Source organism: Pundamilia nyererei, unplaced genomic scaffold, assembly GCF_000239375.1.
Source record: "Pundamilia nyererei isolate P.nyererei 1_Seehausen unplaced genomic scaffold, PunNye1.0 scaffold00077, whole genome shotgun sequence".
In the NCBI taxonomy this organism is placed as follows: Eukaryota; Metazoa; Chordata; class Actinopteri; order Cichliformes; family Cichlidae; genus Pundamilia; species Pundamilia nyererei.
This window is the reverse complement of record NW_005187478.1, coordinates 818,110-834,947: the sequence shown is the minus strand read 5'-3', so window position 1 is coordinate 834,947 and position 16,838 is coordinate 818,110. Positions and strand designations below refer to the sequence as shown.

Genomic DNA, 16,838 nt, shown 5'->3' with positions numbered 1-16,838 from the left:
AAAAAAAAAAAAAAAGATAAGAGTCAGTATTAAAATTTAATTTGCTGATTTATTTTGTAATTCACTTTGTGACCATTTTGACTCATTTAATACGTAATGCTTATTTATTGCCTTTAAACTATTGTTAATAAATTGTTAATTGACGGTCAGTATTGTTAATTAATGCTGATCAGGTTTTTCCAAGTTAATATGTGAACTCTGTAAACCTTCTGTATCATTTGTGTTATATGGAAGTAGCAGAGGTCAATATTGCAAAAAACGTGAACCAACAGTATTATTAGATTTTAATATTAATGTTGGGGCAGTATCCGTTTTTCTCTGCAAGATATGAGTCTTCTTGTCTGTTGTGTTTTATATTTGTCATTTGCTGTCTTTCTCATTGTTTATGCCCGTGTAGATTACATGCACTTAATCCCGTCTTTTCTCTTAGTCATCACCGAAGTGGATCTTTTTTAATCTCCTGTGTGAATCTGCACCTTCCTATATGAAAAACTTTAATTGCTTTTTAGAATAATTATTTTGTGTTAAGTGTGTTTTCTATTTAAAAAAGCATTGTTTGTTCAGAGCATTCAGAGTTGGTTTGACCATGAAGCTGTCCACAGTCTGGACTCCTGCTGGCAGGACACATTTTTAAACATGTACAATGACAGCCATTGTTGAGGTTTTGTCACACTTCACTTACCCTGCATAAGAGCTCCTGGGTGACCCCAAAATTATTCCTCTAGAAGTCTGGGGCAATACTAATGCATTAGCCATGAACACTGTCACAGTTACTGTACCATGTTAGGAGTCAGGCATTGTGTGATTTGTGAAACTGACTTGTACAGCATGACTTGGAGTAGAGGTGTTAGACCACTTTTTTCTTCGGCTTTTTGACAAAACATTTAACAACATGCAGCTTAGCGAACTCAACTGACACTCAGAATCACTCTCCTTGTGATCGATCTAAAAGCGTTTTGATAGTCATGACTGTGTACAAGCACTTTGAGGTGTTAAATAAATTAACAGCTGTTGAAACCTTACATTTTTTGTTGTGTCCGAGCACTGAAGGGTGCAAACGGTGTCATAGTACAGGCCATTGGTGCAGGTGTACATGCCCTGGAATAGATCAGGTGGGGCCGGGCACGATATCGGCTCGCAGCCAGTTTCCTCCCACTGCCCTCCTTCCTGACACTCTATCTTGAAGTGCTTCCTAGAGACAACAGGTAATACACACATCTCTCAATGACCCGAATTATCACAAGACCTCATCCAGTTGAACACACACTGCTGTTTTGCGTGAAGCTATAAGGAAGGTTTACAAATAAGACATTGACCAGACAACTGAACACATTACATGGAAAAATGTTGGGATGTACTGAAGCACGTGTTGTAAGAAACGCTGAACACACAACAGTGTAAACAATATTTCCTGTGTGCTGCATGTTGGGTGTAAATGCAACAGTGTGTGTTATAATATTTATGTGGGTACATCTGTCAAAGCTAAAAGTAAAAAGCCTGTTTAAAGCTCTTTAATAGCGGCTGCCTTTTACTTTCACATGCTGAACTAATAAAACATCAGGGGTTATTAAAATGTTCACTCATGTCGGAGGAAGCATAACTCATAAAGACACCCAGCTGCAAATGGAACTTCCAAATAAAAAGTTGTTCATTGGATTGCAAAGAAATTTGGGGTAAAATCCATCCATTCATCTACCCATCCATCCATTTTCTTGTACTGATCCAATCTAAATGTCATAGAGCGAGAGGCTGGGCACATCCTGGACAGGCTAACGGATCCCACTCAGATTCATATCTGTGGTAAATTTAGAATCACTAGCAAGCTTTCTATGATATCAAATAGCCTTTCTGTTTGGTATTTATTAATCTGCTTTCAAATACAAGACCATCCTGACCCCCCAACGCCGTCTGAAATGTGTGAAGAAAGCCGACTCCTGAAGGAGGACATAAACTTACGCCACAGGCTGCATCTCCTGTTAGGAGACCCTCATTTCATTATAAACATGGGATCTGTTTTCAGTAATGAGCAGTTACTTGGGGAATACAACTGGCAAAGGAATGACGAGGCCCAGTTAGCAGCAGTACATATTTTATTGGACCCTAGTGTAAGTTTGCTCCCAAACTGAATATAGGTATGTGGATGATGGGCCAAAGAATACCTCTTAAAAGCTGTATACTCATTGATAGTTAAAACTTTCCCCTTTGGGTTCTGGGTGTTCATGGGATGCATTGTTACAACAGTGATTAAGAAAAAAAATCTAAAGCAAAGATTCTAATTTTATGAACTAGTGCGTAATGGGAATCTTGTAAAGTAAAGGAAAAGAGAGAATTTCCTCCATTACGCATGGAGGCATGTGTAATTAAACACTGTATTTAATTTGGTTTGTCTATGCTGACTAGTGTCCCATTTGGATATAACAAGTAAACGCCTGAAATAAAAAGTTTTCCCATTGATAATTTAAGGAATCATTCAGAAGACGAAACGCCTGGAATTAGAATAAGAAGACATTTTTTTGTGCGTGTTTCAAGCTTTATGCTGCAATTAATACTTAAATAGTGAATGAACTTTGACTAATGCTACTCTGTTGACTGTACTGCCAGCATTTCTGCCCAACTTACCGCCGTATCTTCTTTTTGAGGCTCCCTAACACATAGAAGCCTGGGTTGCATTTGTAACGACAGACAGAGCCAACATCGTGCCCTGAAGCTAGACAGTCTGCTGTTAGCAGCTTGGCATCGGATATGCTTGGCACCTCTGGACATTCTATCTTGCAGTAGGCCTCCGGCAAAGACCACAGCCCGTCCTCCAAACACACCAATCTGTCACTGTCACCTAGGGAGGAGAGAGGGAGAGGAAGGCAGAGGGGAGGTGAAGGATTTTAAGATCTCCAGAGAATTTTAAAGTAGAGCCAAACAGCTAGGTTAGTTGTGTACTTAGCTTTGTTATGTTCACGTTTATTTGACTGCATGAATATAGCAGAACTTCTTATTTTAATTGAATGATAATAATGTTTAATGAAAATTAAGAAAAACCTTAAGGTTCAGAGATCACTGGTATTCTCGCTCTAATATTGTAGGCCTTTACACTATAATAAAAGCAGTTCCAAATGACTGTTGTATTGAATTTGTGCTCAATGTGTAGTTTGTGGCTCAGCTGCAGGAGAGGGGTGGGGCAGTGGCCCATCGGCCGGCAGCGGAATGGGCGCTGTTGCCACTGCTGTTGTGGGAGGCTCAAGCTTGCCACTGGCGTCTAGATGTAGCTTCGAAGATGTGCGTGGAGCCATCCTGGACCTACTTGTCTTCTCACTGGCAGCAATTTTGCGGCAGTGGAATGGGGGTGAAAGATCAGACCTTTGCGTTTGCTCCGCGGCTCCATGATGCAGCGGTCCGATGGCTTCAGCCGGGACCGTCACCAGAGGAGGCACAGTAGCTGGATGCGGTGGTCCAGGAGCAGTTTGTTGAGGGGTTTCCAGGGGAGACAGCACAGTGTGTCAGTTGCCATCGGCCCGCAAGCCTGCATGCAGCGGTCACACTAGCTGAAGACCACGTGGCAGCACGGCCAGAGGAGGCAGTGCAACCAGCAGTGGAGAGTCGCCTGGTTCCGGCCCCGAGGAGGTTCCCCACCTCTGCTATAGCTTTGGAAGCTGCGGGGCAGTCATCTTCCCGTCTGCGGCCATGGGACGCTAACTCTGTCTCTCTTGCAGGTCTCTCCACATGTCCTGGCAGCTGTAGACGCTGCGCCCCACCCACCAGAAACCACAAGAACGCCGGGCCAGGAGTGCTGGAAGTGCAGGCAACCAGGATACATCAGCTGAGAGTACCCACGGATGGAGGTGGATCAGGTGTTCTATGTCACTGGCCCTCAAACACCCTCGATCTGACGCATCCCTTAATTCTCTGGACAGATTGGGCGGGGTTTAATAATCGGTTGGGGTAGTGTGTGGGGATGCGTTCACGACCTATGACGGCATGTTGTGTCTGTGTTACACTCAGATGTGGCGCTATTCAACGCTGACTTTCTGCCAGCTCCTGCCAGATTTCCCACTAGAGCAGTCTCATGATGACACCTTATGCTCAGCATTCGACGAAGTGATAGGAACTGGTGGTCACATGGTGCACCATGACGCAGCACTAACCTGCTCACATTTTGTATCTTTTAAAGATAGGCTGTATCGAGTGAGTCGTGACACTTGCACAGAAAAGGAACACGCCCAGTTGTTGGTGCCAAAAAGCTGCTGGAAAAATGATTTTCCAAACAGCTCACTATTATCCTATGATGGAGCATATGGGGTATGATAAAACTCTGGAGCAAATAATGGCCCGATGTTATTGGCCAGGCATCTAGGCGGATGTGCGCCAATGGTGTGTGTTCTGCCCGGAATGTCAGCTGGTGAACCACCCGGCCATTCAAAAAGACTATGAAGTGGTACAGTCAGACAGGTGAGGAGCCACACAGATATATCACCTCAGCCTCCTAAAAGCACGGAGAGAGGCTGAAACCACTTCTCTGGTGAGCTTGGTGAAGGAAAGAGATGAGTTGGGGTCGGAGGTGCCAAATTCCACCATACCATCCTTCCTCCGTGGTGATAACTATCTCACACAGGCTGAAAGAACGGATATTGCTACATTGCAATAATGTTTTGCAGATATCCCCCCCCCCCTGCCCGGTCACACTCATAGAGCACCATTTTGAAACACGCCCTGGTGTGACGATGCGTTCAGAGCCCTACAGGTTATCTGAACATAAAAGACAAATTGTTCAGAACGAACTGGCTGAAATACTAAAGCTGGAAATAACAGAAGAGACACACAGTGCATGGTGTAGCCCCATTGTGTCCCATAGTGACAAAAGATGGGTCAGTATATTCCTGTGTCGACTACCGCAAAGTGAATGAGGTGTCGCAGTATGATGCCTACCCAATTCCCCAGGTCAGAGAGCTACCTGGACTGGTTTGGCACTGCTGGCTTTTTCACGAAGCTGGATTTAACCAAGGGCTACTGGCAAATTCCCTTGTCTCTAGAGTCCAAGGAAAAAATGGCTTTCTCTACTCTGTATGGTTTGCACCAATTTCCCAACTTCCAATCGGCTTGTTTGGAACCCAACCACTTTCCAGCAGCTCATGGACCGGGTGCTATGTTCACACACTGCGTACGCTGCCTCCGGTCATCCTGGGCATGTACAGCGGGTGGCTGCAGTCCTGGAGTCCCTGAGGCAAGCGTGACTCACCGCCAATTCAAGGAAATGTGTGGTTGAACAGAGGGAGGTACAATACCTGGGGTACCGCTTCGGACGCAGGCAGGTGCGCTGTTAGATGGATAAAACAGCAGCCATTGCATTACGCCCACATCCCAAGATCAGAAAAATGGTGTTTAAATTATGCAGCAGGCTTTCCCATTTTGCTGAAATGTCATTACAGGAACTGAAAATGGTACTCAGTAGTTTTTGTGGCTTCATGTGCTTTTATACATGCGCATCTCCTCCCAGATCTGTATCAGGGCATCACTGATCTCACAGACAGTCTGAGGTACAACCTGGACCAAAACATAATGTCCCAGAGGTGTTCTATTGGATTTACTCAGCCTAGCATGGGGGCCAGTCACTGTTATCAATTCTTTCATCCTCCACAAGCTGCCGGCATGCTTACCAAATTAGGCCAGGACTCACTACCAGTGGGTCCAAGGCTTTCATCCTGATAACTAATGGCAGGTGCTGTTGTCTATCCTGTAGAGGTCTGTGCATCCCTCCATGGATATGTCTCCTCAGACTATCAGTGGCACGGTGGATGTGCCAATTCCGGTATATTACAGCAAATTAAAAGTTGGGCTCCACAGAGCCCAGCAGTGTCCTGTTTGGAGGTCAGTTTGTATGACACTGGCAGTGTTCCTCCTTGCACAAAGGAGCAGATACCAGCCCTGCTGATGGGATAAAGACCTTCTACAGCCCTGTCCAGCTCTCCTGCCTCCTCCGCCATGCTCTTGAGACTGTGCTGGAAGAAACAGTAAGTCTTGATGTGCCATCCTGTAGGAGTTGGACCGACTGTGCAACCTCTGTAGCATCCAGATATCGCATCATGCCAGCAGCAGTGACACTGACCCATGCCAAATGCAAAACTAGCGAAAACTCAGTCAGAAAAGATGAGGAGGAAAAAAATGTCAGCCAGCCTCCACTTGTAAAAACATTTGTGTTTTTGAGGTTGTCTCATTGTTGCCCATCTAGTGCACCTGTGGTTAACTATATCAACGCCAAAGCAGCTGAAACCGATTAACAACCCCCTCTGACACTTGAACTGATATCCCAGAAGTCTTAATGACTTAAGGTTATACAATGATTAAACCGTGTTCTTTATTTATTTCTTTATTTATTTTGACCAGTGTATATACTTAAGTCTTTTTCTCTATGGCATTCAGAACTATATATACTGTACATCTCTATATATACACATCTACATATATATATATAACATATATAAACATCTTAAACACCTGCAATGCTGGAACTGTGCTGCACAGCCATAAAAGTAGAATATAATATGCAATAAAACACAGGGGGGGAAAAACAAGTATGTAAAAGTTTCATAGCTCTGTCTTGTACAGTTATGAGCAGATTGAAACTTCACTGTTGCCCATAGCTAATATTTTTCAAGGCTGAATGGCCCCACGTGAAGCATGAGTATTGTTATGTGTGGAGAATGGTAACACTCTAAACCTTTCACAACTTTTATTAGGTCCGTAATGAATCTTTAACATGAAATCTCATTTTTCACGTTTTGGAATAATGAAAAATGCATTACCGCTGTACTGGTGCACCCTGAATATATTTTTGTGAACTTCATAGTGTGCTTTCAGTGCTGAGTAATACACGATGGACTTCAAACATACTCCACAGAACCAAAAGCCACAAACAGAATTATTTCAGCACAATCTGTATTTAGATCAGGAATCCATGGGTCTTACTGCTGACTCTACTACAACATTTCACTGTGGCTTTCCAACCGCCAACACAAGTGTGGACATCACGTTCATTCCATTTAATCACTTCAAGAAGCGGCTGCTGCATTGCATAACCTTACTAAATAACCTCTACTGGTTATTCTATGCTTGTGTCCTAATTGTGGGTGCCACAGGCAATATTTGTTCTCTATGGTCTTGATGCACGTGAGCTTTATAAAAACACTGTGGGCATCTAAGTACGAGAAAGTTGTGTGGTGTCTATGTGTGCGTGCAAAGGGGACAGGAACATGCCATATAGATGTTTCTCTCAGAGTTCATCCTGAATTTCAATAACAATTCTGTCAAGAACACTTTAGTCAAAATAGGACCCTTATTCCATCTGCAGTTTATATTTGGCAGCATGGTTCTATTCTGAAACCTCCTCATGTGCATGGAAAGTTAATAGGAAGTGAGAGAAGCAGCATTCACACAACAAAACAGGTATGACAATGGACACAACACTTAAGTCAGAAAACTCTGGGCTTGACGTGGGCTGCAAAGCAAACTGCAGATAAGCCAGTAGATGAAATGTGATTTGACAATAGGACAGACAGAAGGGTATCTGCTAGGAGAGCTGGCTGAACTTGAACTTTGGTCTGCCCGAGCTAGCAATGTTTCATGAAACCACCTAATATTTAATTGGCCGTAAAGCTTCATGGAACATCAGCGGGAAGAGCAATCCTAACTGAAAGTTTGTAAATAACATTCCAAAGTGATTTCAGTCAACCCTGCAGATACGATGCTCCTTTCTGAGCTGCTCTTCTGAACAAATGTGCTTTAAATAAACAGCTATATCTGACTGTCAGGAGCTAAAACCACTTCATCTTCTGGAGTTTAGTTGGTGAAAGCATTTTGCTGTGATCAGTAGACTGTTGTAACTCCAGCAGCTCAGTCATAAAGCGGTTTAAAAGATTATTAGCAAAAGTCATCAAAATAATAGAAATTACAGAAACAAACTTAAAACTTTCCTTTTTGATGAAGCTTTTAGCTACAGCTTCCTCATAAGGTTTCATCGATGTTTGATTATTGGTTGGTATTTTTGAAGAGTCTTTACCTTACAACAGGGGTGGGCAACTCCAGGCCTTGAGGGCCGGTGTCCTGCAGGTTTTAGGCTCCGTTCACACTGCAGGCGAAAGCGCATCAAATCCGATTTTTTTTACCCTATGCGACCCATATCTGATCATGGTGTGACAGTGTGAACGGCACAAATCCGATATTTTCAAATCCGATCTGGGTCACTCTCGTATGTGGTGCTGAATCCGATACATATTTGATGTTTTAGAAAGCGACTGCTGTTTGATGGTCATGTCGCATTAAATCCGTCTTTTACGTCACTGACACAAGACAGACGCCAATTATCAGCGCCAGAGAAGACATCGCGAATGCTTCCAGCGTAGATGTCAGTGAAACTATCGGGAAGGCAACGTTGGAGAAACGTGAACATTTTATTTACTGTATAATCTGCAGATTCTGACAGAAATCTCCTTGATCCATCACAGCTGATTTAAATGGCGAAATGACCTCCTCAACATGTCTTGAAGTTCTCCAGAGGCCTGGGAATGAATCATGTGATTCAGGTGTGTTGACCCAGGGTGAGATCTAAAACCTGCAGGACACCAGCCCTCGAGGCCTGGAGTTGCCCACCCCTGCCTTACAATATAAAAATGAATGAATTCAATTGAATTTGTTATCTACAAGAATTGCCCAAAGACAACAGACTAGGTACCTAATTTTCCCAGACAGTAATATGAATAAATAGGGAAAAAAGTTGCTCAATCACAAAATGTTTTCCACATTAAAAATGTCTCATTATGAACTCATTACTCTTTTGCGTCTTACTGGGAACAGCAACCAGTAATACATTTGAGACTGTCACTTCTAGTTTTATTTCTTATAATGCTGCCAAGAAATGAAGCTTCAGCTACGGATAGTTTACATAGTTTACAGCCAAATACTTAGTCGAGCCACATTTTTGAGGCAGGAAAGTATGGCGCCCCAGAAGTGACGTCACATATTACGTGATTCGTTTAGGGTTCATTATTCAATTTCAAATGCACAACCAACTTCAGCAGAATCCAACTGTTGGGTGCGAGCACAGATGCAGCTGCTCGGCCTGCCTGTGACAGTGGCAACTATGGTTACTCTTCGCTTGTTGCTGTGGATCCGTCTATGCTGCAGTAAATATTTCTACTACTATTATTCATTTCTAATCTGCGTCTTTCATACACAGCCACTATATTAAAACCCCATTGCCACCCTATGGAGTGGCTCATCTACCGATCAGAAGGACGGTGGTTCGATCCCCATCTGCTCCGGTCTGCATGCCAAATATCCTTGGGCAAGATGCTAACCCCAGGCTGCTCTCTGATACATTCATTGGAGTGTGAATGTTACATAGAAAGCAATTAAAAAAGCACAGGAAAAAAGTGCTTGTGTGAATGGGTGAATGAGGCATGCTGTATAAAGCGTTTTAATGATCCAGGATAGGAGAAAAGCACTGAAAGAATCAGTCCATTTACCATTTATACACCACATGGGATCAGAAACAGTCGCTTCAATGCAAAATTCAGTTATGAAAAGGAAAGACCTCAGTCAAACTGAACCACTGTTAATTTCACCTCTGTTTGCCCTGTTATGAAGTCCTAGGATCAGAGGTAATAATGACAGTTTTGCAAGGTACTGCAAAACTGACAGCTTGTGAGGTAATGCAACATTAGTGTGCAGGATAGTTAAAGTATGAAATGTAAAGCCATGAGCTACCTTGTAAAATGGCTGGTGATCCACAGGTGAAGGAGCACTGTTTGCCAAACGTGGTTCCCCAAGGACAACTGAATATGGCGTGGTAGACATGAGACTGATCGGGAAAGCCACAGTCTACGGGCTGACAGCTAACGACACGATCCCATGAACCATGGAAACACTCCAGTTCTGCCTTTCTCTGAAATTAAAACAGGAAGGTGAAAAAAGACAAGACAATAAACCTGTGAAGCAGGTGATGAGAGTATTTTACTATTGTAGAATAATGGATGTATTATTTTCTACATTTTCCATGCAGAGTAAAATACCATCAACAATCTTCTACTTTTTGGACAGCACGTTGTGTAAGTGGTCCTTACATACTGTTGCAGAGATAGATGCTCATATTAAACATGGCCAAAGTCCCATCTGATGAGGTTAGCGGGGGTGTCTCTGTATGACCTCACTGAGAGTGAATATCCATAACATGTCCATCTCAGGCCTCTCATTTCTCGAGATGTGACCAGAGCAGCCCCACCCACCTGACGTACAAACCTTTTGTTTTCGAGGGACAGCCAATCATAAATCAGGGCTGTCAAAACCATTTTACATTGTGGGCACACTTTGATCTTAAGTGATCTTTCTCTCTGTCAGTGAAAAACTGAGATATCTTAATATAAGAAATAAACAAACAATTTCAACAGCAAATTGTAAGAAATAAATGTGTAACATTTTCAAAACAGTTTTTGTAACCAGTTTCCCAGATTATTATGTAATTATGAAACAGAAAATGTCATTTTTTTTGTGAACCAATTGTAAAAAACAAAACATGCATTTCTATAGTCAACAGTGAAAAAACATGAACATTTGTCTTATTTAATTGTTTATCTATTATTTAACTACTTTGATATAGTATGTAGGGAGGTCTGTATCAGCAGGAAAAGCTATAAAACATATTAAATGTATTAAACTGATTCAAATATATTTAAGTCCAAACATTTATTGCCTCCTTCACATCAAAAGCCCTCCAGTGGGTCAGATTGGAGCATTTGTTGGGCCAATTCTGTCATAAATGGATGGGCTTGTTTCAGATCCAGTTCCCAGTGTAGGATAAATGTAGAGCAAAAAGGGTTTTTTTAATGATAAGATCAAGATGATAAGTTAACATTCAACATTTGGTGATAAAGCAACACAATATCCAGTTTACCTGGTGGGGTGGGATCCATCTGCCATTGAGAACTGTAATACTGAAACCTCTGTGGCACTGAACAGTGCAGCGATAGGCCTCGCCTCCTCCTGTACACCTACAGAGACACACTGATATATAGATAGTTCTTTTGCTTGTTGTTTCAGCTCTCTAATTGTTCAGTTTCATTCCAAATGACCTACCTGACAGAGGCGTGTTCGATATGAGGAGAACTACAGCTGTCAACCTGACATGGCTGCCTCAGACAGCTATTGCAGGGGTGGAGGGAGGAAAGGAGAAAAGTAGATGGATAAGAGGCAGGGAGACATGCAGGAGAAACAAAAAGCTGTCCCAACGTCCTCTGATCAATACTTGTATCCCAGATGGTAACTTTTGGAAGGTCGAATTTTGGCTATTTGTCTGTAGCGTGTGTGCACGTTTGGATGTGTGTGTGTGTGTGTGTTAAGTAGATAGTTGTGGGAGAGCCCACCCTCTGATGCGCACCCGGTCAGGGCGAAGGTGCTGAAGTGGCAGGAGGTCCTCAGAGCTACCCCTCCCACTGCCACAGTGGGGGAGGAAAGGAGGAGGATAACAGAGGACGTGAGGAAGAATGGCTGAGACAGGTCGTGGGTCACGTTCACCACCAGTGGGTTTCGATGGCATGAGAGGTCATGCGTGCCTGAAGAAATGGAAAGGTTTCAAAGATACAGACCTTAGTTTTTGCTGAATTGTCTGTTGCGTTCTAACTGTGTTTGAAAGATTACAAATGAAGTACCTAACGTGTGGTTCCTGTCAGCGGTGTCAGAGAGGAGAATGGTGACTGTCCGTCGACACTGCTCCCTAGACCATGATCCATCTGACGCCAGGTACACCATCACAGACGCTGCCACTCCAGGATGGGCAAAACCCACCTGTTGCATTGATAATATCAGGTAATATCAGGTAAAAGGCCCAAAGAAAGAAAAACAACATACTATGAACAGAATGTAGTTTTAGGGAGACACGATCTCTGAGCCACTGACCTCGTTTACAAATATGTGACAACATTCTTGTCCAGCATGTAAAATCACTGCATGTGCACACCAGCCGGCTTTGTTCTTACTACGGTGTAAAAGTTAGCAAATCAGACTCATTCTAAATCATACCTGCAATGTGCATACTGCATACTATTAACTTTGTCAAGACAGCCAGCTCTTCTAAATGTCTTCTTTAATTATAAACAAAATCACGTAAGAAAATATTGATAGATCACAGATTTATCACCTGTTGACTGCACCTGTTTTACTTTCCCCCAGCTGTGTATACTTTCCCTAATTAGACCTGTTTGTTTTCATCTGCCTGTCTATGAGTCTGTGTTTGTGTTCCTTTTGCCTGCAACTGCAAAGTGTGGCTGTGGCTCAAGGAGCTCGAGCAAGGTATCTGCTAATCAGCATGTTAGTGTTTTTATCTATGGCTGCTCCAATCTTTGTGCCAAAGTGACCTTGGGCAACATTCTGAACACTGAGTCCTTTGCATGTTCATCAGAGTGCAAATGTTACATAGAAAGCAAAAGAAAAGTGTGCTTGAGACATACTGAATAACATGCTATATACGAACAAACCCACAACCATTTCTCAACCCTTGACACTTGGAGCATCTCTAAGCTGTGGTCTACTTTTTTCTCTGCCTGATCAAGCTCGGATCTAAACTGGTTTTTGTTGCACACTTTCTGTAATGCTTTTACAGCCACCTGTAAAGAATGCAGAATCTGGGTGTTTCATACTTAAGCAATAGATTCTGGGTTCAGTATCACTTTAAAGAAACATTAAAGGAGAAATGAGAATGGGATTCCAAATGAAAGTGCAAGACCGTTAAATTACAGAGCAGGTAGAGATGGGGGTGATGGAATGGCAGAGTTATGCTTTTCAGACAGCACAAGAACAGATATTTAGGGAAAAGGTCGCTTTTCAGAAGCAGACCATTTCAAAGGAAAAACGGTGTTCCTGGGAAATGGGAAATCATAATGAAGGCTTTTCAGACGGTAAAAGAGTCTTTAAGGGAGCCTTCCAGAGCATTTGCAAAGACGTATCTGATAAAGACGACATCCATAAAAGAAGCAGGGGATGGAAAGATGAGTCATTCAACAAAGAAGTGGATGTGAGAGAGAAAGAGATAAACAAGCATATGCAAAAGGGAAAAGGCAGGTTCCCAACTGCAACGGAGCCTTTAATCCAGAGAGTGACAGACAAGGTGAACGCTATCAGTCAAATCCACAGCTAGTCTACACTTTGTTGCTACCCACAGAGTTGACTGTGGGAACTGTGGCAGTGGAAACATTAAATAATAAATATGAGAATGAAAAAGTGTTTGCCCCCTTCCTGATTTTTAATCCTTTGTTTATCATACTTTAATGTTTCACGTCATCAAACAACTTTAAATACTAAACAAAGATCAAACAAAGTCAACACAAAATGCAGTTTTTAAATGAAGGTGTTTCTAAATAAGGGGGAGAAAATCCAAACCAGCATGGCCTTGAGTGAATCCCCACCCCCGATTAACTGGTGTATCACATCTTTGGAAAGCTGAGTTAAATGTCTCTAGCAACACCCAGGCCTAATTACTGTAACACCTGCTCTCATTCAAGAAATCACTGAAAGAGGACCTGCCTGACAAAGTGGGCTAGACCTAAAGATCCTCAAAAGCCTGACATCGTGCTGCGATCCAAGGAAATTAAGGATCAAATGATAAACCAAGGAATTGAGATCTCTCAGGCTCAAAAAGGTTATAAAGCCATTTCTAAAGCTGTGGGAGTCCAGCAAACCACAGTGAGAGGCATTATCCACAAATGGCGAAAACACTGAACAGTTGTGAGCCTTCCCACGACTGGCTGCCTGACCAAAATTACCCCAAGAGCGCAGCAACAACTCCAAGAGGTCACAAAAGACCCCAGAACAACATCCAAAGAACTGCCTCCCTTACCTCAGTTAAGGTCAGCGTTCATGGCTCCACCATAAGAAAGAGACGGGGCAAAAATGGTCTGCATGGCAGAGCTCAGAGACAAAAAGCACTGCTAAGCAAAAGGAACATAAACGCTTATCTCAGTTTTGCCAGAAAACATCTTGAAGATGTCCAAGACTTTTGGGAAAATACTCTGTGCACTGATGAGAGTGTTGAACTTTTTGGAAGGTGTGTGTCCTTTTACATCTGGTGTAAAAGTAACCCAGCATTTCAGAAAAGCAGCATTATTACCAATAGTAAAAATGGCGGTGGTAGTGTGATTGTCGGGGGCTGTTTTGCTGCTTTAGGACTTGTGATAAATGGAACCATGAATTCTGCCGTCTACCAAAGCATCCTGATGGAGAATGTCCGGCCAGCTGTTCATGACTTCAAGCTGAAAGCGCACTTGGGTTGTACGGCAGGACAATGATCCAAAACACACCAAGTCCACCTATGAATAGCTTAAGAAAAACAAAATGAAGACTTTGGAGTGGTCTCGTCAAAGTCCTGACTTGAGTTGCAGCTCAACTTCATTTACACCTGGTTAATAATAACATCTACGAGAGATTTCAATCTGGTTTTCGCTCATGTCACAGTACCGAAACTGCTCTACTTAAAGTCACTAACGATCTTCTAATCGGAGCTGACTCTGGTCTTCTCACCATTCTCGTCCTTTTAGATCTGAGCTCAGCCTTTGACACCATTTCTCACTCTGTCCTTCTAAGCAGACTTTCCTCTCTAACACACCCCTCGCCTGGTTTCAATCATATCTCCTCGACCGCTCCCAGTTTATTCAACTAAGATCATTCCGCTCTCGTCTATTCCCCGTCACCTCTGGTGTACCCCAAGGCTCAGTTTTAGGCCCTCTTCTCTTTATAATATACATCCTCCCTCTAGGTACCATCTTCCACAAATTTCATCTTCAGTTTCACTGTTTTGCTGATGGCACCCAGTTATATCTCTCTTGCAAACCTGATTCCTCCCTCCCACCTTCTTCCCTTACAGAATGTCTATCCGAGTTAAAATCCTGGTTTAGCTCTAATTTTCTAAAGCTCAATGAGGATAAAACCGAGATCCTCCTTATTGGCACCAAATCCAACCTTTTGAAGGCAAACCATTTCTCACTCACCATCGATAACTCCACAGTTCTCCCTTCTCCTCAGGTTAAGAGCCTTGGTGTCATCCTAGACAGTACACTTTCTTATAAATCACACATCAATAACCTCACCCGTTCTGCCTACTTCCATCTACGTAACATTAACAGATTGCTTCCTTCTCTTTCCACCCAGTCTACGTCCATTCTTGTCCACAGTCTTGTTACCTCCCGTATCGACTACTGCGATTCTCTTCTGCATGGTCTCCCCCAAAAATCCCTCCATAAGCTTCAACTGGTTCAGAACTCTGCTGCTCGCATTATCACCAGAACCCCTCCTACCAGCACATCACCTGTTCTTCAGGAACTTCACTGGCTCCCTGTGAAATTCAGGATCATTTTCAAACTTCTTCTGCTCACCTTCAAGGCCATTCATAACCTCGCACCTTCTTACCTTTCTGACCTGTTAACCACTACCTGTTCTGCCCGTTCACTTCGTTCTTCTTCTTCTATCCAGCTTGCTGTACCTTCCTTCCGCCTCACCACCATGGGAAGCAGAGCTTTCAGCTGCTCTGCTCCCAGGCTGTGGAACTCTCTGCCCCCAGTTATAAGAAACATTGGTTCTCCCCCAGTTTAAATCCCAACTCAAAACTCATCTGTTCAAATCTGCATATTCACTGTGAATCCACTGTTTGTTCATTTTATCTTGTGCTTTTATTTTATTGTTCTTATTCTGCCATTGTTTTACTAAGTGTTTTATCCTACTGTAAAGTGTCCTTGGGTGACTTGAAAGGCGCTCATAAATAAAATTTATTATTGTTATTATTAATCTAATTGAGATGCTGTGACATGACCTTAAAAAGAGCCCGAAACCTTCCAGTGTGGCTGAACTATAACAATTCTATAAAGACGAGTTGGCCGAAATTCCTCCACAGCACTGAGTAAAAGACTCATTGCCCGTTATCGCAAACGCTTAATTGCAATTGTTGCTGCTGTGGATGTTAAGGTTTAGGGATCAATCACTTGTTCACACAGGGCCATGCAGATTTGAGGTTTTATTTTTTCATCTTAATAATAAACCCCTTAATTTAGAAACTGCATTTTGTCTTTACTTGTGTTATCTTTGTTAATATTTACATTTGTTTGCTGACTGGACACATTTAAGTGTGACAAACGTACAAAAAATAGGAAATCAGGAAAGAACAAACACTTTTTCACATCACTAAGTCTGGAATTGAAAGGCAGGTCTGTGCGCCGTCCCGAACACGATCAGGACATCAGTGTGAAGCGCTGCATGGAAGCAGCGCTCAATATATCAACCCAATATCACAAAACGGGACCAGCATGTCCATTTCATGCTTTGCATGAAGGTTTCTCACAAATCAACACTTAGTAAATGACATATTATGTTTGTGACTCATTTTGAAATGATTACAAACAGAGTAACAAAGTAATGCTTTTTGTTGCTGTAGTTCTTTTTTATGGAGCTTTAATGAATTCTAATTATAAAATATGAATTCAGAACGACTAAAAGCGCTATTTGTGATTGCAAATTAGTATTATTCCATTAGATGCCAGTATTTTAATAACTTGTGAACCCTTTAAGTATTTAATTATGAATGATGAGTTAATTATATAACACTTAGTTTTCCACTAATAAAACAATGGTAATTATAATTTTGATGATTAAATCAAAATCTCAATAAAGAACGAGCAGAAGGTTACTCATGATTTGGTAATCATCTACAGATCATTAGAAGTCATAATTAATAGTTGACCTAGAACATAACCAAATATAGTGTGTGTGTGTGTGTGTGTGTGTGTGTGTGTGTGTGTGTGTGTGTGTGTGTGTGTGTG

General features: G+C 42.4%; 1 protein-coding gene across 1 annotated transcript in view; it reads right to left on the bottom strand.

The window, feature by feature from the left end:
- The window catches only part of pappa2 (pappalysin 2), an 81,754-nt gene that overhangs the window by 23,019 nt on the left and 41,897 nt on the right, over window positions 1-16,838 (bottom strand). Inside the window, exons 16-22 of the mRNA XM_005737559.1 lie at window positions 11,688-11,823; window positions 11,417-11,591; window positions 11,116-11,181; window positions 10,934-11,030; window positions 9,751-9,928; window positions 2,620-2,833; window positions 1,024-1,192 (exon numbers count right to left, since the gene is read on the bottom strand). Coding sequence (XP_005737616.1) covers window positions 1,024-1,192; window positions 2,620-2,833; window positions 9,751-9,928; window positions 10,934-11,030; window positions 11,116-11,181; window positions 11,417-11,591; window positions 11,688-11,823 — 1,035 coding nt within the window. The remainder of the gene's footprint in view (window positions 1-1,023; window positions 1,193-2,619; window positions 2,834-9,750; window positions 9,929-10,933; window positions 11,031-11,115; window positions 11,182-11,416; window positions 11,592-11,687; window positions 11,824-16,838) is intronic.